Source organism: Amblyomma mixtum, chromosome 4, assembly GCF_055824585.1.
Source record: "Amblyomma mixtum isolate Tamu chromosome 4, ASM5582458v1, whole genome shotgun sequence".
Lineage (NCBI taxonomy): Eukaryota > Metazoa > Arthropoda > Arachnida > Ixodida > Ixodidae > Amblyomma > Amblyomma mixtum.
This window is the reverse complement of record NC_143015.1, coordinates 6,504,475-6,530,417: the sequence shown is the minus strand read 5'-3', so window position 1 is coordinate 6,530,417 and position 25,943 is coordinate 6,504,475. Positions and strand designations below refer to the sequence as shown.

General features: G+C 50.2%; 2 protein-coding genes across 2 annotated transcripts; both read left to right on the top strand.

The window, feature by feature from the left end:
- Positions 1–24,990, top strand: LOC149345558 (prolyl 4-hydroxylase subunit alpha-2-like). Its single transcript, XM_089585245.1, has 2 exons — positions 1–996; positions 24,496–24,990. Exons 1-2 carry the CDS (start codon positions 1–3, stop codon positions 24,988–24,990), a joined length of 1,491 nt encoding a protein of 496 aa, XP_089441371.1.
- On the top strand, positions 1,062–11,289 carry LOC149345559 (uncharacterized). Its single transcript, XM_089585984.1, has 3 exons — positions 1,062–1,098; positions 2,603–2,624; positions 10,548–11,289. The coding sequence occupies exons 1-3, from the start codon at positions 1,062–1,064 to the stop codon at positions 11,287–11,289; spliced, it is 801 nt and encodes a 266-aa protein (XP_089442110.1).
- Positions 24,991–25,943: the final 953 nt, after the last annotated feature.

Sequence of the window (25,943 nt, the reverse complement as noted above, 5' to 3'; positions counted from 1 at the left end):
ATGTTGCTTCCACTGCGCAGCGCAATCTTTCTCACGGTGGGGCTGCACGTAGCCTTGTGCTACTCAGACCTGTTCACTTCCACGCAGGACATGCAAGAGTCCACCGACACAGAGAGCACTTCGCTTGAGGACGGCCGATTTTTTCTTCTTCTGCAAGAGCACCTCCTGTACGAGGTGAAGGCTCTCCATGAAAAACTCCAAGCCATCGTGCGGCGGCGATGCGTGCCCGAGGTCTTGGGAACATTCCTTTCTGTCAGCCGCCTTGCAACTTTCCCCGTATACTTGTCGGTGTGGAAAGAACGTCCCGTCTTAAGCCGCCTTCGCACGGCTTTCAGCTCGCCTTCCTTGCGGAAGTGGTGGCCTGCGGACAGCGACGTCACCGGAGCGGCAGCGGGGATTTGCAAGCTCCAGCAGGTCTACGACATTCCGGCGACAAAGATGGCGGCCATGAAGTCTCGTCTGCTACCGGCCGCTTCGCCCGAAGACCTCAAGGATGTGGCAAGGGGTTGCTCCACGGTGGGACCGTTCGGCAACACGTCAGCCTGGTCCCGTGCTGTGTTAGCGATTGCTTCTACTCTCGACAGCGGCAGATCCCGCAAACTGCAGCTGGGTCTTCGCTGGCTGCAGGACAACGACGAGCGGTGGCCGCTGCTGCGAAGGTCTGGAATGTCCAAGCGGCCGCTTCACTACCCTGCACCGCCGCAGTCGGACGTTCGCGAATACAAGTCCGTGTGCGTTCAGGGGGGAGATCTGAGGCCATCTGACGGACGATTGTTCTGCACAATGTCTACAAACTACGGAGACCCCCGTCTGATCCTGCAGCCGCACAAGATAGAAGTGCTGTCGTTGCAACCACGCATCGTAGTCTTCCCGGGCTTTCTCACTTCGGCGGAAGTGAATTACATCCGAGCTGCAGCGCGCAAGGGATTCACACGGGCCGGCATCTACTCGCCTACGAATGCGGCGGGTTATCCCAGTTGGAAACGTATTGGCAAGGTGAGATATATAGAGGGCAACTCTATTTTCAGAAAGATCGGGGCACTAAAAGCGGCAGTCCTCCTATGCCCACAGTGGGCGTTTTCTTCGGCCAAGCGCAAGGTGAGGGCGCGCTTTTTATTCTGGGTCGAACTGGCTAGCAACCACGCCTCTTGTACGGCTGCTCTATCATCTGGCGAGATTTTTCATCTTTGTGTGGGATGTTTAGACACAGTAGATGGAAAGTATGCCATGTGTGCAAATGTTTATTTTGCAAAAACACCTGATCAATCATAAGAAGCTGCGGCTGAAATGGTGACGCTGTCGTGCACTCAGGTGTTTTTTTTTAGGGTGTACTTGAACTAGCAGCCATTTCTTAGTTTCAGAACAATTTAGCATCATATATCCTATCTCGGCTGGTAACCGGGATGTTCTAATAACTCAACTTTGTATCGTAAGCATCGCCAAGTAATGATTGCATTTCCAGTCAAAGTGTAGTAACTCAGCTACCTACTGCCGTGACAGCATCTTCAATGCCATTTAGCTGCTGAGCACGGACTCCGGATGAAATTCGGCCTTCTGTTTTCTGCGGTGTTCACTAGCTGCCATAATGATGCCGGATGAAATCGCAGCCATGGCGGTTGAATTTTGATGGAGGCTGTTAACTTTCTGCGGTGCCATCCAGCCTCCAGCAATGTGCATGGAGGAGAAATTCTAGAGGCCCGTGTACTGTGCGATGTCAGTGCACGTTAAAGAACCCCAGGTGGTCGAAATTTCCGGAGCCCTTCACTGCGGCGTCTCTCATAGCCTTAGTTGCTTTGGGACGTTAAACCCCATAAACCAACCAAGCATGGAACCGCAGACGCACGCCGAACGCACCGCGGACGCACGGCGCGACGCGCGTCGGTGGCTGCTGTTGTCGCTGGCGGCGCCGGCCGCTTGTTCTCTCTCCGGTTTGCCTCCCCACCTCAGACACTTTCTAGCACACAGCGTTCCACACTGCAGGTTTGAACGCCTGCAGTTGTCGTGTTTGTTGCCACTGGACGCTGGACCCCTCAGCGATATTACTACCATAATTACCAAAAGAAGGATGTATAAATTGGTCATATTGGGAACAGCGCTAACACAGGACGGAGCGAGAACACAACACAGGCCCAATATGATCGTAAACCAACAAGCCCAACTCACAACTGTTCTGTGCATAATTTGGGACACCTTCTTTTTTTTTTTAGAATCCGCATATTCTTGTTTGCACGCAACGGAAATAAGGACTGAAAGGTGGGCTCTTGGCAACGGTATAGATATTAGATTAAAAATTAATACCGATTACACGAAGGGGAGGTGAGAAAATGCATGCGCTCGCTAGTATGCGATCATGATTACGCCCTGAAAGTTGCTACTGCGATAAAATATAACTGCCATGAAATGATTTCGTTATGCGATTCGCTGAAATTGTTCTGCTCATAAAAAAATTGATATGTCGCCAGCGAGCAGCTTCATCCGCTGTTCTCTGACTGCTCGACCTTGAATTCTCAGTCTGGCGGCTTATGTCTACTTCTCGCTGTAATACTTCCGCTTCTTGGTGTCTGGCACGACAGGCTCATGACAGTTGGCGTTTTTTTCGTAGAACGCTTGGGCGACGGCATACGGTGAGCTTACACAACAATTCGTCTAGGTTATATCGGGTACAGGTAGGTGATGGTGGTGGGGAGATGGATGAAAGTTGTGACGACCCCACATAATGCGCAGGTCCACACGGGACGGAGAGGCAAGAAGACACCGTATGGCTCAGTTTAAACAAAATGATGTAATCAATAATTATACATGATACATCAGAGGCTGGGGTGTCCGTGCTTACGTGGCGACGCCGTCATGGGGGCGATGGAGGGGCTCCGGAGTTGCGATCCGTCGGTGGCTGGCAGAAACCGCGCGCCGTCCGGCTTCGGCGCTCAAGGACCCTTTTTCGTGAACGATGTCGTCCTCAGCGTGCCTTTCGTCCGCACTCGCCAGCTATATCTGCTCCGCCGGCCACGCCCGATCTCCTGTCTCCCAGGCTGGATTCTTTCTTTCTTCCTCCTTTCCACGGCGGCGCCGCGGCTCCCCCGACCTCCCTCGTTGGAATGTCGTTTGTCTCCCGCCGGCAGCTTTCTTCTCTTGTCGGGTTGTCAGCCTCGCCTGTGTCCTTGTACGGCCAGGCAGCCTAATTGGGCTGGTTTTCCCTCCCGCCGGCGCCTTTGTACCATTGTACCCCTTCAGTGGCTTGCCGCCGCTGGGGGCTCCGTGAACGCGGCGCCGCCGAACGCGGACCGTTTAAGGGGAGACAAGGGAGTAGGACGGTTGAGCACAGAGAAGATTCCGCCGAAGATATGGGCCCTGGTAGCTCACGCACGGAACGTCACACTCGCTCACCCTCCAGAAGAATGTTCTCCGAACATTTGAGTCCAGGCAGCTCCCCTTCTTTTTCTGAATCGCCTCGCACATTCCGTCCGACAAAACACTTTTCGCTGCACACAATACCACTGCACAGCACCATATGCATCAGCTGTCATAACTGGCGTCTCCAGGGGCAGCACTGATCTTTCACAGACAAACATGAAACTCAGCACCCAAGCCTCTCCTCGCTAGTCCAAACTGGACGAAATAAATTTACCACAGTTACAAAGGAGCTCCCACTTCCAGCACAATCACGGCACAGACAAAAAAAATATAGATAACGAAAGGAAGTCGGGCATGTTCTGCATCCTGTGTAAAAGTGTTACTTAATGACAGAAAGGCTTAACTAGCAACTCCGATATCTTAACACATAAGCACATAGCAATGTTATGAGCTGCAGCATTACACAGTCTTAACCAGTCCCCAACTCCGCTCTGTTTACGCCATTAGTCCGACTTAGCTTTCCGATTTCGAAGCGGATATCGGCGTTCATGAGTCGTACCAAGTAATTCTGTGACCCCTTGTCTGCTTTGAGACTGGCGAGGGCTCGTGGCAGGAGCCTCTCTTGGCGTTATCTGCGCGGCAACCTCGCGCGCTCCTTCCTCCAGCAATGCATGAAGTAAATCCGGTGGCATTCCTGCCGTAACCTCTGGCGCTTGCCGAACAAATGTAGGAGAGGGCGTTTCTTGCGAACAATCTGCGCGCTCCGCTTCACTTCGGTCCCCATCAAAATCTGCGCTTTCCCCCTCCTCAGTTCGTGAATACTGAACCGGTGCCGACTTGAGGCGATTTGCGTGTATCCTTATCAAGCGGCGGTTCACGTCTCGGACCCTGAAGTTTACCGGAGAAAGCTTCTCGACAACCTCGCACGGTCCTCTCCACCTCGTCTGGAACTTACGAGCCAACCCAGTCTGTCTTTGGCAGTTTTCGATGTACACGCTGTCCCCCACATCAAACGGCGCGTCTCTAGCACCGCGATCGTGCACCTCCTTCCTGCGCTTCGCCGCTTTCTTTAAGGCCTCCTTTGCGATGTCCCTCGCCACTTGCAAGCGCGATTCTAGCTCAACCTTATAGTCGTCCAGTGAAGCGTATGGGACACGACGGGGGCCCTCTGGCACTTCACTAGGCTGGTCCGGGTCTCGGCCGTAGAGAAGAAAGAATGGCGATTCGCCCGTGCTCTCGTGTGCTGCGGAATTGTAGGCAGACATTGCATACGGGAGCCACAAGTCCCAGTCCCGCTGGTCGCGCGAAACAAAATGCGACAGGAACCCGGCCACGGTTTGGTTCAGTCGCTCCACCGCACCGTTGCAAGCCGGATGGTACGGTGTTGTCTGCTTCTTAGTGATCTTAAGCAGCTCGCAAACTCTCCGCATTAGCTGCGACACGAAGTTCGTTCCCCGATCTGTCAAGAGTTGCCTCGGAGATCCATGTCGGAGCACGATCTGTTCAACAAATGCTCTTGCAACCGTGTCTGCTTTCTGATCTGGGAGTGCTACCGCTTCCGCGTATTTTGAAAGGTGATCGACAAATACTAAAATGTACCTGTTTCCAGAAGTGGTCGTGGGCAATGGGCCCATTATATCCATACCTGTCCGCTCGAAAGGAGCCGAAACCTCAGGGAACGGCTGAATTGGTGCTGGCCTGCGTCCCTTGGGTGTTTTTCTTTCGAGACAGGAATGACACTTCGCACAGTAGTCTCTAACATCCTGTCGCATGCCACTCCAAAAGTACAAAGGCTCGACGCGCCTGCGTGTCTTCGCTACGCCAAAATGACCGGCGCACGGCGCATCGTGGAACGCGCGAAGAACCCTTTCTGTCCACGACCGAGGTATGACGACTCTCTCCCAAGCGGTTTTCTCTGGTCTCCCTTTCCTGGTTGGCCTCGTGCGCCGACACAGGGTGCCGTCTTTGCCAATGAAATAACCTAGCTGTTCGGGGTGAGATGGTGCGCCCTCTAAGCTTTCGATTATTCGCTTCAGGTCAGGATCTTTGCACTGCTCTGTGCGTAATTCGGCGGGGTCGACTACGGGGACAAACTCATCTATAGCTGACACGGCAGCTTTACGGCTGAGCGCATCAGCATTCAGATGTGTCTTTCCTGACTTGTGCTCCACCTCAAAGCAGTATTCCTGCAGCTGTAGATTCCATCTAGCGAGTCGCGAGCTAGGGTCCCTGACACTCATCAACCATTTCAGAGGATGGCAGTCTTTGACTAGCTTGAATTGGCGGCCGTACAGGTAGCATCTGAAGTGCTTTACTGCCCAGACAAGGGCGAGGCACTCCCTTTCTGTAGCTCCGTACTTCTGCTCTGTGGGGCTCAGCTGTCGGCTAGCAAAAGCCACGGGATGTTCTTTGCCCTCGATAACCTGAGATAACACAGCACCAACTGCGAACTTTGACGCATGTGTGGCCAAAACGAAGGGCAAACTAAAATCCGGGTGGCGCAACAACGGTGCACTCATTAGCTTCCTCTTCAGGGCCCCAAAAGCATCCTCCTCGTCTTTGCACCAGCGAAAGGCGACATTTTTGGCTGTTAAGGCAGTGAGCGGCTTAGCGAGCTTGGCGAACTCCTCTATGTGCCTTCGGTAGTAACCGATCAGGCCGAGAAACTGCCGGACCTGGCGGACACTAGTCGGGGATGGAAAATCCGAGACACACCTTAGTTTCTCAGGATCCGGTCGCACGCCGTCAGCTGAAACAACGTGCCCGAGGTATTTCACCTCGTTTTTGAGGAATTGGCACTTAGAAGGCTTCAGCTTGAGACCAGCTCCTCTTAGTCGCACCAAAACCTGCTCAATATCGCGCAAGTGGTTCTCAAAACTGTCACTGTATATGATTATGTCATCCATATACACGAAGCACAGCTTCCCCAGAAGACCCGCCAGGATAACATCAGCGGTTCTCTGCCAGACAGCAGGGCTGTTGGCCAGACCCATCGGCATTCTTTTCCATTCATAGTGCCCTGAGGGCGTGTTGAATGCCGTTTTCTCAGCATCTGCCGGATCCATTGCTATCTGCCAGAATCCCGCCGCCATGTCCACTACCGTGAAGTACCTGGCAGAGCCCAGCTGAGAAAGCGTCTCCTGTATATTGGGAATGGGGTATGGATCGATGCGAGTTACGGCATTTACATGTTTACGCAAAAGGCGTACTGGCGCTAAAAAACGAAGACAACACACACAACAGGACAGGACTGGCAAGGACTGGCGACAGGAAAGACAGGAAAGGACTGGCGCCTTTTGCGTAAACATGTCATGCTACAACCAACTAGCTCAAATCAAAGTATTGCTGGTACGGCATTTAGTTTGCGGTAGTCCACCACCAATCGATACGAGCCATCTGGCTTTTCCACCAATAGTGCCGGTGCTTCCCATGGTGACTTTGAGTGTTCGACAATGCCGGGATCAATAAGGTCCTGCACCTGCCGCTCCATCTCCTCACGTTGGGAGTAAGGAATCCTGTACGCACGTTGGTAAACGGGCGATGAAGTGCCGGTTTCTATCCTGTGCTTTATAACGCCACAGCAGCCCAAATCCAGGTTGGACGCGGCGAATACCTCTGAGTAGTCGTTGAGCAAACCAGCCAGAGCCTCCCTCTCCCTGGAATTTACGTGGGAAAGATCGAACAACGCATTTGGAGGAGCCGAAGGACTAGCATGCTCTACAGTTGCGAGTACCGTATCGGTGGGCTCATGTTTCTCTATCGCAGAGGTGAAGAAAGCCAATGTTTTGTTCTTGGGAAGGCTCAGTGGCTGCTGGCTACAGTTAACCACCCGTAGAGGCACTCTGTGGGCGTCATTAACAGTCACGAGGGACGCGGCTGCCTTCAGGCCATTACTAAGAGAGTCGACCGGTTCAAGCACTCCCACGGCGCCGCTCTCTACATCTGCAGGCACATAAGCGTACAAAATGTGCTCCGACCACGGAAGGACGACCGCCTCATCGACCAGCTTTACGGCAACCCGCGAATATACCTTCTCTAATGATCCCACTGTTTGACGGGTGTCAATATCGGTACTGCGAACCTCTGCCCTGCTCCTGTTCAAAAACGGAACTTTTGAGCCCCCCGCATTAACTTCTTCTTCAGAGAATGAGACTACTACCTTCCCTTTTCTCAAAAAATCCTGCCCTAATATACCTGACACTCCGTTTGGCAGACACCGTGTCCGGGCATACGTAGCAGGGGTGCTCCAATGCAATTCCGCCGAGAGTGAAGTGTAACCGGTAGAGCCCACTTATGCCAAGAGGATCCCCCGTTATGCCTACAAATTTGGTTGCCGTACCACCAGACGCTTCCAACACCTCGCGATCCCCTTTCCTTCGAAGCGTGTTAAAGCTGCTTTCCTTAAGCAAGGTCACCTTTGACCCCGTGTCTATCAACAATTCCATGCAAAAACCATTTAACTTGCAACGCACAACAGGGCATGCCTCGTCGGCCACACAAACCACCACCACCTCATTACCCACTGCTCCCTCCCCACACTCATCAGGATGGGGAGGACAACCTAGTTTTTTGTCCCTGTATCTGGAGCCTCGCTGTAGGCTTGCTTAGGGCGTGTCTCGCCTGCTTCTCTTTGTGGCTCCCCACGGCGCACGTTTGGGCAGAACCTTGCGATGTGTCCGCGACCCTGGCACGCGAAGCACGCGATTTCTTCAAAATCTCGCATACCGCGCCTGTAGCTTTGTGGCGATCTCCGGTTTCCAGCGAATGGGCGCCGTTGAGCGCCCGCTTCAACCTGGCGTTCCACCTGCTGAGATAGCAGCTGCTCTAAGCGATCTAACCGCTCTGTCAAGAGAGCAACCTCAGGGTTGGGCACCGCTCTCTCTATGACGCGTACTCTCGCTGCGGCCGCCGTTAGCGCCTCATTTCGTTCCTCATCCAATGCGGCCGCCACGGCTTGGTCGAAATTGCTCGGCTTGCGCGAGAGCACGAACCGGCGCACGGGGTCTTGCTGACCAGCCACAAACAAAGCGGTCATTTCCTCTTTAAGTAGATCCTCCGCGTATTTCTTCTTTAGCTGGTCTCCTTCCTCCTCCCTACTCAGCGTATCGCGCGCTAGGCGCTGAAGCCGCGACGCAAACGTTCGCACCTCCTCCCCTACCATCTGTCCGGCGTCACGGAACCTCTGTACCCGCACATGACGTGGTTCAGTGTCGAAATGCTCGAACGCGAGCTTCTTAAATTCCGCAAATGATTTTGTGGATTTTACTTTTTCGTCTCGCCAAGCAAAATCATGAGCAGCTCCTGCCATCTTACACCTCGCCATTCCCAGCATTTGAGCATCAGACCATCCCCCCATTTCCCAATCTCTTCTAGCATGGAAAAGAAATCGCAGACTGGAACCCCTGTCTTATCTCCCGTAAACGTCGGAATGACGCTTCCTAAGCTAGCATGCTTGCTCCGAGCGACGGCTGTGGAGTGGGAGCTCCGTCAGTTACAGACATTTTTTTTTTCGCTCCAGCCTTCCGGTGCCTCAAGCCTCTCAAATGGGGGTCAAAGTCCCACAATCAGTCCCGTGATTCCCCTTTGATTACAATTTTGAAGTCATGAATGTCGCAGCATTCAGAGGACATTTGCTTTTGAGACCCCACTTCTGACACCAGTGTGACGACCCCACATAATGCGCAGGTCCACACTGGACGGAGAGGCAAGAAGACACCGTATGGCTCAGTTTAAACAAAATGATGTAATCAATAATTATACATGGTACATCAGAGGCTGGGGTGTCCGAGCTTACGTGGCGACGCCGTCATGGGGGCGATGGAGGGGCTCCGGAGTTGCGATCCGTCGGTGGCTGGCAGAAACCGCGCGCCGTCCGGCTTCGGCGCTCAAGGACCCTTTTTCGTGAACGATGTCGTCCTCAGCGTGCCTTTCGTCCGCACTCGCCAGCTATATCTGCTCCGCCGGCCACGCCCGATCTCCTGTCTGCCAGGCTGGATTCTTTCTTTCTTCCTCCTTTCCACGGCGGCGCCGCGGCACCCCCGACCTCCCTCGTTGGAATGTCGTTTGTCTCCCGCCGGCAGCTTTCTTCTCTTGTCGGGTTGTCAGCCTCTCCTGTGTCCTTGTACGGCCAGGCAGCCTAATTGGGCTGGCTTTCCCTCCCGCCGGCGCCTTTGTACCATTGTACCCCTTCAGTGGCTTGCCGCCGCTGGGGGCTCCGTCAACGCGGCGCCGCCGAACGCGGACCGTTTAAGGGGAGACAAGGGAGTAGGACGGTTGAGCACAGAGAAGATTCCGCCGAAGATATGGGCCCTGGTAGCTCACGCACGGAACGTCACAAAGTTGTTGAAAGTGCATTTTTACCAGTGAGTGCTTGGATGTGCGCCCACCGGAGTGTGCATCAAGGGTGGAGGCTGCAGGCAAGCACCTCCCCCCTTTCCCCCACACATACACATACACACAGCGCGGTTATTTTTGGGAGAGCAGGCTATACTGCTCGCGCAGTAAAAAGAGAAAGTAAACCTAAAAGAGTATGCATTCTTTAACCTCTAACCCCCAGTGGGATTTGTAGCAGTGGCGGCGCTACAGAGAAGCTCCGTTTAGAGATGCCTTAGGCTACTCGCCATCTTCGAGGCTTCTTTTTGTGGTTGTTGCATAGAATGTGTGGAACCTCTCTGACCATCCTCGTGTTTTACTTGACCGCGTCGAATTCAGCGATTTTGGCATAAGGCCTCACGCCACCATGACTTCCTTCCTCCGCCCGCACATGGAAACTCCAGACGGTGCACACGTCATGAAAAGGGAACCAGTCAGGAGGTTGAACTTGCCCAGCATATTCCTCCTGTGTTAAAGTGCACTGTTGTCTGAACAGTGACCTCGTTGAACGCGGTGGTTCTGCGTGTTCATCATCGTGCGGGTTTTCCACACGCTGAACGGTCCTATGAACACGAAGAGTTCGCACGGTATTCCGGAGCCTCGTAGACAGAACTTTTATAATGAAATGCATGATTTCAATGGGTTTTTTAAGAGTCTACTTAAGTATGTCCCAGAGGAACACAGCATCTCGCCAAAATTATTATTTTATTGCTCAATTGTTTCTCGTTGGTCGCACAGGCAGAAAACCTCTGACCACAGCACAAACGTCCCCTTGGCGCGAAGGTACAGGCGCGGCCATAAGTAAACGGAGCGCGCTATTGCAGTCGAAGTGCAATCACGCTTTCGGTATCCAGCGTGGTGGATCACCAGCTCAGGGAAATCAACTGCGCTTCGATAAAAACCAACAACATCCTCGCGGCTGAGGAAGCAGCAATTGCACTCGCCATCACCCAGCAGAGTGACGAGCCCCATGCACACATCATTACAGACTCGCAAGAGGCGTGCAGAAGATACAGCAGTGGACGCATATCCACTGCAGCCATTCACATACTCAAGGCGAGGACAATCACTTTTACGAGATGCTTCATCACGTGGACACCAGGCCATGAGGCTGTCAAAGGGAACCAATGTGCGGACACCAATGCCCGAGCATACGCTAACCGGGAGGCGCGCACCGAAGAGGAACTGGACGCAGTCACTAGACAGTATGGAGCCATCTTAGAACACCAACGAGCCCTCCGGAGGACCTACCCTCCTCCCCACAAAGGCCTTAGTAGAGAGCAGTCGGTTGCCTGGAGACAACTGCAGACTAACACATACCCCAATCTCAGTTCACTCAGCAAAATCTGTCCTACCACATATGCCAACAAATGCCCGCTATGCGGTGAACGCCCAACGCTTTACCACGTTACATGGGCCTGTCAGAAAATGCAGGCAGCGCCGATAAACAACACACCAACACCGGAGCAGTGGGAGGCTGCGCTGTCCAGCTCGAAGCCTGAAGAGCAGCTCAAGCTGATCGACAGGGCTCGCAAGACTGCAAAGGCCGCTGGGGCCCTGGACTGAGGGCTGCACCTACGCTGCGAGAAAGAGCCCTTGTAGTACAATAAAGTTTTTCATTCATTCATTCCATTGGTAATGAAGCGTCGTTTGTCTACAAGAAAGCCCCCCAACCTCCGCTACCAGCATGCGCGTACCACTGCTGGGAATTTCAATTAAGTCGCGCGTGAAAAATAATCGAAGACAGTTGCGTGCCCCGCTTACTTTTGTCCGCGCCTGTACGCCCTAACGCGCAAGGACCATGTCTGAATCGTGAACATTACGAGGAACTTTAGCGGTTAAAGTGCTGAAAGGCGAAAGCCTGAGTGCTGCATTCTGCTACGCGACTGTTTACTTTTCATTCTGTTGGTGCATTAATTAACTGCCAATTAATGTGGAACGCGGCAACGTGTTGTAGCGCTGCCATGGAGCCCACGGAACGCCACCACCCGTTCGGCGCGATGCCTTGCCCTTTGAACGCAACGCCTTTTGAGGAAAGGAAATGGCGCAGTAACTCTCTGTCATCTCGGTGGACACCCGAACCGCACCGTACAGGAAGGGAGGAAGTGGCAGCGAAAGAAGAAAGGGAAAGAGGGGCCGTAATGAAAAAACTGAAAATTGTATTTGAGGAAAGGAAATCACCCAGTAACTGTCTCACATAACTCGGTGGACACCAGTCGAAAACTGTATTTGAGGAAAGGAAATTGCGCAGTAACTGTCTCACACATTTCGGTGGACACCCGTCAAAATTCGCGCGCAGTGACGTCACGACCATTTCGACCAATCTGAAACGCGGACAAGTTTGCTAACACGTCTTGGTCACGACAGTATGAGCAATTAAAGGCTTTCGCCTTAAAACTGGAGTCGAGCCCTCTTATAAGGAACCCGACGGTTACGCAGGTTCCGTTCGTTATATGTGATGTTCGTAGCAAGTGGATTCTTCGCATAACACGTACGATCCCTGGCGCGGCGGCCGAATTGCGATGGAGGCGAAATTCTAGAGGCCCGTGTACTGTGCGATGTCAGTGCGGGTTAAAGAACCCCAGGTGGTCGAAATTTCCGGAGACCTTCGCTACGGCCATCTCTCATAGCCTGAGTCTCCTTGGGATGTTAAACCCAATAAACCAACCTTTGTACAACAGCCAAAAATACTAAGGCCGGTAAAAGTGGCGTTTATTTGTTTATAAAGCTGCTTTAAACGTGCCTACTTGTGCAAAGCAGAGCCTGCCGTGGCTCTTTCCACGCTATCTAGAGCGGTCATTTAATCCTCGTCGAGACCCTTGCTGCCAACTATCAAATTTCGGGACAGAGTATAAACTAATCGTGGTTCAAGTGTCCACAGCAGCTGGTGGCAGGTCGGCCATATAAATAAGATTCCTGGCAGTAGGGGAGAGCTTAACTAGAGTATCTGTGAGTATGTTTTTGCAGGCTAGTTGGTGCCTAAGCATTGTGGGTTTTTTGCGCAAAAGACACGACACCAAGGAACGAGGTAGACAGGACACGCGCTTTGTCCTGTCACGTGCAGTATCTGTCCTCGCTTCGGCGAGCGCGGCTTCGGCCGCATATCTGATTTTTTCAGCAGGTCCGCTCCGGCGGACGCAGTTGTTGCTGCGACGCGCGTCTTTTCTTGCCTTTTTCTCTTTCTGCTGATCTCTTACCTCTCCTCTATCTGCACGTGGCAGCGGTGGTGGCTTGGCTAGAGCCAGTAGCAGGCCCATGCAATTTCCTTTTCATTCTTCTCTCAGTCACAACAACAACAACAACAGAGCTTGTACTTGGTGTTCAACGTCTTCGTCACAGCACGCGCTTCTGCGATTTTGTGGTCCGCAGGAACGTAATTATCCGAGGAAACATCTGGTCGGCTATGGGTCAACGAAACGTTGCCAAAAATCCACATGCGTATGGTCTGGTCGCGTGTGTTTTCGAGCTGCTTCTGTCGTTTCTGGGCTGATGCAGCGAAGAAAGTAGCGGAGCGCTTGTGGCGCAGAGTTCATCAGTTGCGCTGTCCGCTGTATGACGCTGCCTGCACGTGGTACCAGCGCAAAAGGAGGAGCCGACTAGGTAGTCTATGTATACCACGTGACCAGCATAGCCAGCATGGACTTCAAAATTCTCAAATCTCTGCTGTTAGTTCATCCACGGCCGTGGTCAGTCCTTTGACAATGCCCCGTCTCGCGCGCACCGCGCTTCTTCCATTTTGGGTGCTTTGCCCATGCAGCCGGCGAACACGTAAACAATGACGCGGGCTTGGCCGGCGGTTACTTGTTACCTTGTTTACTTTACCGTTTACAGTGTTACCGGACGCCGGAGTTTCCGGTTAGCGCTGCTCACGGCAGTGCCGCCTTTTAATTGCATTTCTTGGTCGACATGCTCTTTCCGGGGTGATGTGAAGGTTGAGAGGCGCTCTTTCATCTGCGTGCTTAACGGAAGCACGACCTCTTCAACTTCGAGGGTAGTTTACCGCGCCTCCTCGTTCGCTATAGTCGAGTGGTGTGGCCAGAGTTGTTCGTTGTATCTGCGACGAATTTCAATTGCCCTTTTTTATTTATTTATTCAAGTTACTCACAGGCTCCTTTACATTGGAGCATTGTGTGAGTGGGGCAGTACATTGAAGTTAGAGAACAGCGCAAAAAAAAACACAAAAGAACAAAAAAAAACCGACAGAAGAAAAACGTTATACAATAGTTAGCAGGAGGCACTCAGTAGAATACAAATAAAGTAATACAACACACAATAATTACAAGTTTCAAAATGTGGCAACATGGAAATGGAACACGATTTGACAGTGAGGCTAAAAAGTGCACAAGTTAGTTCACACTAAGCAGCAATAAAACATTTTTCGCAAGAATACAGAGAACTGAGACACTAGGCGAGGATTGCGGTTATTTTATCACGAAATGTAGTAGGATTTCTGGTATTAGTAGCATCGTCAGGAAGGCTGTTCCAATAGTTTATGGCACGTGGGAGAGCAGACATGTTGAATGCTTTTGTATGACCAAAAATACGCGTAAAGCTGCTATGATTATGGAGGCGATGAGATGTGCGACATGGCCGTGACAAAGGTAATGTGTGACTGTGAAGACTGAAAATCATTTTATGAAATAAACAAAGAAGAGCTACGGTACGACGTGATTCTAAAGACTCAAGTGATAGCGATAACTTGATGTTAGTGACGCTGGAATGGCGGTTATAATCGCGAGCGATGAAGCGTGCAGCACGGTTCTGTATAGATTCGAGATTACGTGTTAGATACGCTTGGTGAGGTGACCAGATGGGTGATGCAAATTCTAGTTGTGGGCGGACAAACGTCTGGTAGGCTAGTTTTCGAATGTCAGATGGTGCACCATGAAGATTACGCTTTAAGTATCCAAGGGTTCGTGAAGCCTTAGCTGTAATTTTATTAATGTGTGTCGACCAGGAAAGGTTTTGATTTAGGTGAATGCCGAGATATTTATATGAGGACGCTGTTGTCACATGATTACTGCTGAGCGAGTAGGTGAAAGAAGAGTTTGAAAGTTTACGGCTGAAAGTCATTAATTTACACTTATCAGTGTTGACCGGCATTAGCCACATGGAACACCAGTTTGTTATATGGTCTAGATCTTTCTGTAAAGCGATATGATCGGATGGATTAGAAATTCTGCGGTAAATAATGCAGTCGTCAGCAAACAAACGGATGTTAGAGGTAATGTCGGTTGGCAGATCGTTAATATATATTAAAAATAGTAACGGGCCCAGGACACTGCCCTGGGGAACACCGGACGATACTTCAGAGAGAGAGGATGAACAATTATTTATACTGGTAAATTGTTTGCGAAATGAGAGGAAATTTCTAATCCATGATAGCGTTAATGAGTCGATATTTAAAGCAGAGAATTTGGCAATTAAACGACAATGTGCTACCCGATCAAATGCCTTAGAAAAGTCGATGAAAATGCAATCAGTCTGTTGGTTATCATTCATGTTAGAATTTCGTGCGTAAATTCCATGAGTTGTGTATCGCACGACAGTCCTTTTCTAAAACCGTGCTGATGAGGGTAAAAAAAGCGGTTTTGTTCAAGGTGCTGCGCAACATTTGAAGCAATGATATGTTCTAGAAGCTTACATGCAATACTGGTTAAAGATATAGGTCGGTAGTTACTGATGTTACTTCTGTCTCCGGATTTGAACACGGGGATGACTTTGCCTATTTTCCAATCAAAAGGAAGTTCACCTGTAGATAAAGACTGCTGAAAAATGTGATACAAGATTAAGCTGCTCGAGTTTATAGTGAGTTTAAGAATTTTGGCGTTGATTCCGTCAGCACCAGAGCTAGTGGACATTTTAAGGTTTTTGATTAGTGACGCGATGCCTTCAACAGTTAATTCAATAGGGGTCATATATCTGTAGTCGACTTCGGCGGTGGCAGGAATGTTAGAAAGATCTTCATGGGTGAACACTGAAGTAAAATAATTGTTAAAGATAGTCGCACTTTCTTCGTCAGTAATGAAATTTCCGGTATTGTCCTGTAGAGCGATTTGGGCATGAGTGTTAGCTGGGGATATTGTACGCCAGAATTTTTTAGGGTTGTTGCGCATAAGGGATTGAAGATCATGAGAATAAAATTGATGTCTCGCTTTACGAACGGCACGGCAGTATTGTTTTTCGCAGTCTTTCTGTTGCAGTTTCAGAGAGGGGGATCCAGATTTTTTCATTGCTTTAAATAAGCGCTTCTTTTTATTCTTAATTGTGCGAAGTGACCTATGATACCATGGCTTAGAAATGTTGACCCGAAATGAAATTTGTGGTACGTGAGCAACCATTAATGACAGCAACTTTTCTTTAAATAAGGTCCAGTTTTCATTGACGGTACGGGAAGAGAAAGTGGAAAGGTACGAGGAAGGAAGGGAAAACTTTATTTACAGTAATGGTTCTTCTGCGGTTTGGGGGCTTCTTCAGAGACGTCTTGGTTCTACCCCCAGGAGCCTTCTCTGTCGAAGTCGTCCGCCTCTAACCAGTGGTCGGTTGCCCTCAGTCCAGGGCTCCGCTGGCCACTGCCGCCCGTTGAGCTCGCTGTACCAGACCTTGTTGGTCTTCGCAGCGGTCGCTGGACAGCAGAGTCTCCCACTGCTCCGCACTCGGGTTTTGTATTTTGGGGACCACGTCTATGTTTTGGCAGGCCCATGTGATGTGGTATAGTGTAGGTTTTTCGTCGCACCAGGGACATTTGTTCGTGTATATCGTAGGGTGCATTTTGTTTAGTATATGTAGGTTTGGGAAAGAGCCTGTTTGTAATTGTCTCCAAGTGACAGCTTCCTCTCTGCTGAGAGATTTGTGCGGTGGGGGATATCGCATTCTTCTGCCTCTATAGTTTTGTAGTATGGCCGAGTATTCCCTGGGTGCTGGCGCGAGTTCCGCGGTCTCGTCGGAAGCTCGGAAAGTAATGTATCCTCGAGCTATCCTGTCGGCCTCTCGGTTCCCTGCAACCCCCGTGTGCCCCGGTACCCACACAATTTTGTGTAGGATCTTGTCGTTTTGTTCTTCCCGGTTTTTAATTCTGTCACTCGCTGCGAGGAGTATACGGAGCGCGTGACGACCTATCCTGCCATTCATGTAATTTCGGCAGGCTGTTTGAGAGTCCGTAAGTATTGTTAGTGACCGCCCGGTTCTATAATAAGCGCTTCTTTTTATTCTTAGTTGTGCGAAGTGACCTATGATACCATGGCTTAGATATGTTGACCCGAAATGAAATTTGTGGTACGTGAGCAACCATTAATGACAGCAACTTTTCTTTAAATAAGGTCCAGTTTTCATTGACGGTACGGGAAGGGAAAGTGGAAAGGTACGAGGAGCAAAATTCTTGCAGACCAACGTTAAGAGCATTGCAATCAGCTTTTTTATAGTTGAAGATGAGCTTAGACGTGAGATGCCGCGTATGTGATGGGATGCTAACTGCAAAATTAAGAATCAGATGGTCACTGAATCCCTCACTAGTAGAGACGGTGCTTGAATTGTCGGGGCATGAAGTCAAAATAAGGTCAAGAATATTCGTTCCGCGTGTGGGTTGGTTTACTAACTGAGTTAAAGAAAAATCTAAAGTTAAGTCGATGAAGTCTTTAGAATAGCGAGAGTCAGAGGTGAGGTTAGACCAGTCAATGTCCGGGAAATTGAAGTCCCCCATCAGAAAAATATTTGCTTTAGGAAACTTGGTCCTTATGGCACTGAGGTTATCGCGCAAGTGAGATATGAAAGCTGCGGAGCTATCTGGTGGTCTGTAACATGCACCTATTATTGAATTAACTAATGATGACGTAATGCAGATCCATATAATCTCAAGGGGACTGGGTAAATTAACAAGATGAGATGATATACGCTTCCTGACGGCTATTAGGACACCTCCTCCTCTTTTGTTTTCTCTATCTTTTCGGAAGATTATGTACTCGTTGGTATCGGGCAGTACCTCAGTGTCAGAAATATCAAGATTAAGCCACGTTTCAGTTAATGCTAAAATGTCACACTCACTGTTCTCCAGGTAAGAACATAGTTCAACACGTTTGGGTAGCAAACTACGCATATTAGTGCATGATAAGTGTAAACGTGATGGCGTGTGATTACGAGAAGTAGAGTTTGAATGATCGATTGTACCAGCTATCTTTTCCCGTGTGAGCTATCTTGAAGATCGAATGACGCTCCCAGACGCAGCATCAAATACGAAGGTGGCGTCACCGATGTGCAGTCTGTCTACGCTAAGCTTATACGTGGCGTTTTGTGACTTCGCAAAATCAAGTAGGTGTTTCCTTGATATTCGTGTTTTTAACGAAAAATCTTCTCGTACAGCATAATTTGTATTCTTGAATTTGGGCCCCTTTTCCAGAACGAGCTGTTTGTCTTTGAAAAGTGCAAATTTAACAATGACAGGTCTGCATTTGCCTTCCTGGTACTTCCCGAGGCGATGTGCGCGCTCTATTTGAGACGGCTCGACTGTTATACCGAGGGTTTCCGAGCATAAGTTTATAACTTTTGTCTCAGCGGATGACCATGTTTCGTCAGAGGTGTCAGGTAGGCCGAAGAAAAGGAGATTGGAATGGCGTAGACGGTTTTCGGCATCATCGCAGCGCGATTCGATAGACTTTAACTTGTCCGAGATTTCGAGAGCAACCTCAGGCGCCTGAACTGGTGAAGCACTACTGTTCTTTAGAGCAGCAGTGTCCACCTCTAGCACCCGAATTCGAGCTGACAGCTGTCTCAACTCGACATCAACGGACGCCTGCCAATTCTTTAAAGCGCGAAGGTCGTTGCGGATATCATCCTGGCCTAATTCAATTCTTTGCACAGTTTCCAAAACAGTTGTTAGAACTTCTTCCGTTCCCGGGCCAGGATTCGATTCAACATCCCCTGACAGAAGCAATAAAATTCTACACAGCAGGTCTTTTACAAAATTGTCACAGTTCATGAAAGCAACAGACCACTCACTGGGGCACAACACCACAATAAGAAAACGATTGTCGCTCTTTACGCGGCAGTAGGAGCAGTCAAGGTAACTGACCTGAAAGAGCCACATCGGTGAGCGCTCCATTGCAGTCGTGGTGCTGTGCCCCAGCGCGGCGCGGTGAAATGGCGGTTGATATACTGTGCATCCTGTGGTGATAGCGTCGACACGTGTGGTCCATCCCGGTTGCCAGCAGAGGCGGTGGCAGCTGTCCAGAAGTGGCGACCGCTTCCAATTTTCGCGTCCATCAGGCCCGGTAGAGCTCGCGCAGGATTTTGCGGACTGTGCCTCCAGAGACGCGCCGAGAAAAAGGGCCACCTGAAAGAGCAACATCGGTGAGCGCTCCATTGCAGTCGTGGTGCTGTGCCCCAGCGGGGCGCGGTGAAATCCATATTTGGCATATTTTGACGGTAGCACCGCACCCGCTCGTAATAAGCGAGCGTTCGTTATATCTGCGGCCATTAAAGTGGGCTCCACTGTAGATCCGCTGACATGGCTTTAATGCACCAGTATCAAGAATGTCTAGGTAAGGCTGTAGCTGTATGGGTTGAGGAAGTAATGACCGATCGTAACATTTGTCATCTAGCTTTTGGAGAAGCCGTATATATATCCTAAGGAAAAACGAAAAGTGAGAAAACGGAATGAATCAGCACAGTCTTCTCGCGAGCATATCCAGAAAAGACAGGCGAGCACTTAGTCGCCTATTAAGCACAGCTACCAGAAAGGCGTTGTTTGTTGTTTTGAAAATAAATGCCTGAAACAAGTTGGTGGACAAATGGTGCACGCCGGATTAACCACTCTCTATCAAGGGCGCAAAAAATTCTGTTGACGCAAAGGCTGCCTTGGATAACGCACCAGGAAAAGTCACAAAAGTTCTATGCAGTCAAGTATATCTTCTTCCTTGCACAATGCTGCACTTGAAAGAACGTCGCAGCGCAACGTCGCAACAAAGATTTTGCCAATTTGTGTCCGTGCAAAAGCGAAACGTTCTCAACCTATCCAAGCGTGTTTTTTTATCATACTCTTTATATCTGAAGAAAAGAGGCTGGCGTCATCATTATAAGCCAATGCCGTAATTTCTCACTGTACTAGCGAGAAGCCACGATTAGTTGTGTTTTTGAAGATACTGAGCGATGGGGACTCGGGTTATATAACGTGAGTCACAGAGGTGATGTCGAAGACGTGATTTGAATAAAATACATGGTCTGTTCTGAAAGTAGTAGGACTCCTTTTTTTAAACAAAATTTATTCAAGAGAATAGTACAAACGATTACAATTTTTCAAGGTAGCACCCTTCCGCACCTACACGCTGCTGCCAATGAGTTTTAAAGTTTTCGTACGCCTCCAGGAACGCCTGGACCAGAATGCTGTTTAGTTCCCTCGTCACGGCCTGTTAAACCACCTCTACCGATCCGTGATGTTTCCCCTCGAGCGTCGATTTTATTCTCGGGAATAGAAAAAAGTCTGGCGGGGCCAGGTCGAGGCTGTTGGGGGGCTGAGGCAGCGTTGCCGCCTTGTGCTGGGCAAAAAATCGGGGTCCTCATTCACATGATGAAGAAGATCCTACCGGTTGGCCTTTTCCTCATCTGACAACACTCCCGGCACCAACTTCGCGCACGCTTTCCTCATGGATAAGTTTTCTGTCACGATCTCGAAAACCTGGGTTTGAGGAATGCTCAAGTCATCAACAATCATTCTGACACTCATTCTACGATCACTGTTAAGTAAATGTTTCACTCGCTACACATTTTCGTTGGTCTTGCTGGTCGAAGGGCGTCTGGAGCGGTCGTCTTCCTCCCCTCTTTCCTTACCTTCTCGGAAAAGCTTGTGCCACTCAAAACACCTGATATACCCATGGAAGCGTCATCGTAGGCCTCCTTAATCATGTTGGGAGTCTCTTTGCCCGTTTTACCAAGATTTACTCAAAATTTGATCGCGTATCGCTGATCCAGTAAACGCTCGACGATTTTGCGTGACGAGACGTTTCGACAGGGGTTCATAGTACAAGCGACCTCCTCTCTTCAACGGCCGAGAGCCGAATGCCGATTTTCCCCAGAATTCCCAATATCCCCCTTCAACGATCCTGCACGCGCAGGCCACCTCCCGTCCACCCGTTCGCCCAGGAAAAAACCAGTCCTACTACTTTCAGAACAGACCCTGTATGTTTGGGAAGCTCTGGATGTCAGGGAGATCCAGTGCTTCCATGAGGCTCTCGTTGGGTGGTGGATGGGCGGTGGAGGGATTTTCGCACATTTTCTTGCCATGTTGTAAAGGAGCGGGGGGGGGGGGGGGGGTAGAGGACTGGCAATCCGGTTTCGGGGCGACGGAAAGGTGTCTGTCTGTATGTAGATGCCGATGCATGAATGCTTCGTTTCTCAGTAGTGCGTGGGAACGTAGAGGGCGCGTGCCGCGATCATTTCGACGCCCGCGTAAGTACACTGCGTACGACAAATTCCCGACTGACTTAAGCTTCAGGGGAGACCGATTACTCGCGCAACGGGGTCTCTGAAACTGCTCAAGCTGCAGGGCCTTGCAGATGCAAAATCCACCGGCTTTTCGCCTTTTTCCTCACTGATGGATTGTAGCGTATACATCGCCGATTCATATTAATTTCCAGTTCATTTCATTTCGCGGCTCATGCCGTAAATTTGTCTTCTTGCTGCGGACAATAAATAAAATGGGTACAATGAGAACATCTCGCATTAAACAAATTTTTCATGCTTAAGAAGCTGAGTAAACAGGACAAAAGGAAGGCGGGAGATGACACGAGCGCTAACTGGTTGTTTCATTCTGGGGAAAGTATATAAAGGCACAGGACACAGTGAACAACACAAAAAAACAGAAGAACAAAGATTAAACCTAAAAACCACACTGCGCATAAACATCATAGTCGAGTGATGACATCTTTTTCAATGAAATTCGAAGACTATCTTCCATAATAGACGGCACTCCCCTATCTCCTGGACCGCACGCAGTTGCCAAGAAAGCTTAACTCCTTATCTGCCAAATTGATAGATGGCGGCACCTCTTTCTCTCTTTCTTCTTTCACTCCTACCTTCCTCCCTTCCCTTACGGCGCGGTTCAGGTGTCCGCCGATATATGTGAGACAGATACTGCGCCATTTCCTTTCCTCAAAAAACCAATTTACAATTTACAATTTAAGCATCACACTCGTCTGCTTCCTTCCTGATCATATAGGCCTCCACCGGCTCCCTACAAATTCGATCAGGGTGATTAAACAGGAAACTTGCCATATCTAAGGGGGAGAAGCAATCATTGCACTCTGCAATGCAAAACCAAGTTGTACGACCCCGCTCCTTTTTTTCACCCATCTGCGACGTTCGAACCAACGCTCATTGCTTACCTCACTTAGATAAGACAAGTGCCCTGTGTTATCACCCTGAACGAATTTGTAGGGAGCTGGTGGAGGCCTTTACCATCAGGAAGGAAACAGATGACTGTGTTGCTTCACCATCTCATTTTGGCAGATAAGGAGCTAGGCTGTCTTGGCAACTGTGTGCGGTCCAGGAGATAGGGGAGTGCCGTCTACTATGGAAGATAGTCTTCGAATTTTATCGAAAAAGTTATCATGACTCGACTATGATGTATACATGCGCAGTGTGGTTTTTAGGCTTAATCTTTGTTCTTCTGTTTTTTTTTTGGGTTGTTCACTCTGTCCTGTGCCTTTATATACTTTCCCCAGAATGATATAACCAGTTGTTAGCGCTCGGGTCATCTCCCGCCTTCCTTTTGTCCTGTTTACTGAGCTGCTTATTAAGCGTGGACCCTTACCAACTAGCCCAGTTTTCCGTTCTCGTAAACAAATTTTTTGCATTTTTTATTTTGTATATCGATGTGCCAGAAAAAAGTAAACAGCATAGTAAAGTTGATTTAAACCCATCTACATTTAATTTTTTTTCGTCCTGAACCCGTTTGAACCCGTTTGAACCGGTTCGATACAGTCCGAACTGATTCGAACCGGAACGGAATGTCCCTCTGGAGCCAAACCCGGAACTGAATCCGAAAGGCGTGAACCCGAACCCGAACCGAACCTGAAAAAATTCCGGTTCGACACCCTGACACGAGCACACTGGCAGGGCTACCGTTCAACGCCTACAGCACAGCACAGGCGGAGGGAATCGCGATTGCGCTCACTGTCTCCCTCCCACAAGTGAAGCACATCATTACCGACTCGAAGGAGGCCTGTCAGAATTATGAGCTGGGTTGGATACCGCCTCTCGCCTGGTGCATCCTGCATAATTGCAACCCCATCTGGGCTCTCGGGGACTCCAGGGCAGTGAGTTGGCCGACCAGGCCCACGCGCTCTCGCCCCGGGAACTCGCACTTTCTCTGAAAGGCTACCCCGAGCCCACCCAATCTCTAATTACATTCAAACACATCACTGCATGTTATAAGGACCATCATTTTCGCTTTCCGAAACCCTGTAAGGGTCTCCCGAGGTGGAGAGCAGGCGGACGGCTCCTTCTCAAAATTTTTAGAAATACATAACTGTGCTAGGTAGTATTGAACCACCTCAGCTTAGAATTTTATGGTGGCTGCAGCCTGTGTGCAGCGACGTTTTCGGACGTTTTCCAGATGGCCTGGGTCTGCCCTTGCAATCCTTAACCTTGCCAATCCTCCGTCTCCCGCCCTTCTAGCGAGGCCTGGGAGGTGGCGCTGCTCAGCTGCCATTGCGTACAGCACCAACGGACATGGGCGTCCGGAAGGGGGGGGCAAGGGGGGGCGGTTGCCCCCCCTTGGAATTACGGATATTATTTATGCCCTACCAGAAAACAACTACAAACCTACCGCCTCCCTCATCCCCAGACATCGGGTGCACCCCCCTGGAAAAAGTTCTGCGGACGCCCTTGCCAACGGACCTTGATCGCCGGGGTGCGGGTGCTATTATACCCAATTGGAGCTCTTGTATAGGAGCTTAAGCTCTATGTGTGAGGACCTGGGCCTATACGTCCTTCGCCAAACACCTCCTTCTGCGTAATAGTCGATAAATGTTTACTTGCACCACCACTGCCATCCTTTCTTTACCGCCCTAGCGGTTATGTAACTTCTGTTGATAGAGCGCTCGGCTACTGTGGATTGGCTGGAAAAACTTCCAGTGACTAGGATAATGAGCCAAAGTACAGCAGTTCGCGAACGCGGCCGCTGCGGCCGCGTTTACATGGAGGCGGAGTTCAAAAGGCTCCCATGTGCAGTACCATGCAAGTGCAGGTTAAAGATTCTCAGGCGGTCGAAATTACTCCGGAGCCCTCCACTACGGCACCTCTTCCTTTCTTCTCTCACATCCTCCGTTGTCCCTTTCCTTATGGCGATGTTCACAATATGTACAACGGGATGCGAGACAGGTAGTGCGCCACTTTCTTTCCTCAAAAGCCGATTTTAATTTTATATTTGCCGTGTAAAATCGTCCTTTTCTCAACTACACCAGCCAGAGTTGAGAGGAAAGCAGAAAAAAAAAGCTGGGGAGAAGACTATCACTGCGGGAATTTCAACTATCCTAATGATTACGAGATTAATGATTACGGCGGTCAAAGGCTGACTGAATTGGTGTGAAGTAGCCACTATAAATCATCGCTCTCAAATAGAACAAGTTGGTTACATCCACTGCGACAAACTGTTCGCTTCATTAGAACAAAATTTCGCATGCATTGATTTCTGTTGGAATTTCAGTGGCAATTGTGATTATTCTATTATATCCCTCTTTCATATAAGTTATAACGACGCTCGACCAATTATTATATATGCAGGTATCGTGGCTTTCTGACGGCCACAATCCTCCGCTTCAGCGTCTGAGTCGACGCATCGCCACTGCGACGCACCTATCGCTGGAGTCGGCCGAGGCCTACCAGGTGGTCAACTACGGACTCGGGGGACACTACACGCCGCACCACGACGCTCAAAGCTTCGAACAAGCTGCAGACCACTTCAACGTCAATTACGGAACGCGGTTGGCCACCGTTATAGCGTACCTCATGGACGTGGCGGCAGGTGGCGCCACAGCCTTCACTCGTCTGGGCATCGGGGTGAAGCCGCGTGTCGGTGACGCCCTCTTCTGGTACGACGTGGAACCGTACGAGGGCAACGATGCCCCCAGACACTTCTCTTTCTGGCACCAGAAGAGGACGGTAGACCAGCGCACGGAGCACGTGGGGTGCCCCGTACTGTCTGGCTCCAAGTGGATCACGACTAAGTGGATCCGAGAGAGGACCAACGTGGTCGTCCGCTACAATACGCCCGGATGAGAGCGCTTGTGGATTATTTTAAATCTTGGATATCTGATAAAGCTTCCGTTTGTAGCGTGAGCTACATTGGCCACAGTCTTGCCGTTTCGCGTGCTCCCTCCGTCGACCACACTGCGCATGCGCGAGGAGCGAGTGACGTGACTGCGCACAGCTGGCGCGCCGCGGCGCGCGCGTTTGCCGCTGCGCGCTCACGCTAGGTATATCCTGGCACAGCAGAGCTAAGCCACTGCCAATTTTTTTCTTCTCCCCATCTTTGCTGTTGAACTCAAATTCGACGCGGAAAGCATAGAGTTGCGCAAAAGGTGTTTTGGAGTAGGAAATATTGATGCAGTTTGTGGTCGAAATTGGCCCCTTCCAGACAGCGCATGCGCAGCTGTGAGTTTTCCATAGCTTGCCGCTCCAAAGCTCCATCTGACAAGTTGCTTGCAGCACTGTGGATGTTACGGCGACCACAGCCTAACATAACGGTGCAGGCAGCATGTGTTCTGCCCTTCGATCACTCGGTAGAAAAGAGTCCCAGTGTCCAGCTGTGGCACGACGGGAGACAGCTTTTTTATATTTTGCACACTTTCCATAAGGCACAATTTGGGCCGGCTGCACACAATAGAAAATAATGCAAAGTATTCTCGTGCAGAAACCAGAGAAGCCTCCGGCTCTTATTTTTGTCGGTCAGCCACATGAACAAATCCTCCTCTCTTGTCGCCGTTGGTCCCACTTTCTGTAAAATTCATGTCCTTGAAGCCCTCGTCCCTGCACAAGTCCACAGCAGGCGGCGGCAAACATCCACCTCTGCGGCTGTGGAACACCAGTGTGGAACACCAAGGGCAGGTAGGTGGGCCTTGCGTCGTCTTTACGCACTTGACCGAAGGTGTAAGAGCCACCGCAGCCCTTATCCCAAGGAATACATCCTCCAATCTCCTTAGGCTATGGCGGACTGGGGAAGTGCACGGGGA

Bases quoted from the DNA above. Each gene is read 5' to 3' on its own strand.
- LOC149345558 (XM_089585245.1), top strand. From the start codon at position 1: ATGTTGCTTCCACTGCGCAGCGCAATCTTTCTCACGGTGGGGCTGCAC. The intron at 997-24,495 runs GTGAGATATATA...TTATATATGCAG, and splicing joins GTTGGAAACGTATTGGCAAG to GTATCGTGGCTTTCTGACGG.
- LOC149345559 (XM_089585984.1), top strand. From the start codon at position 1,062: ATGCCCACAGTGGGCGTTTTCTTCGGCCAAGCGCAAG. The intron at 1,099-2,602 runs GTGAGGGCGCGC...TTTTTTTCGTAG, and splicing joins TTTCTTCGGCCAAGCGCAAG to AACGCTTGGGCGACGGCATA. The intron at 2,625-10,547 runs GTGAGCTTACAC...GCGCTATTGCAG, and splicing joins CGCTTGGGCGACGGCATACG to TCGAAGTGCAATCACGCTTT.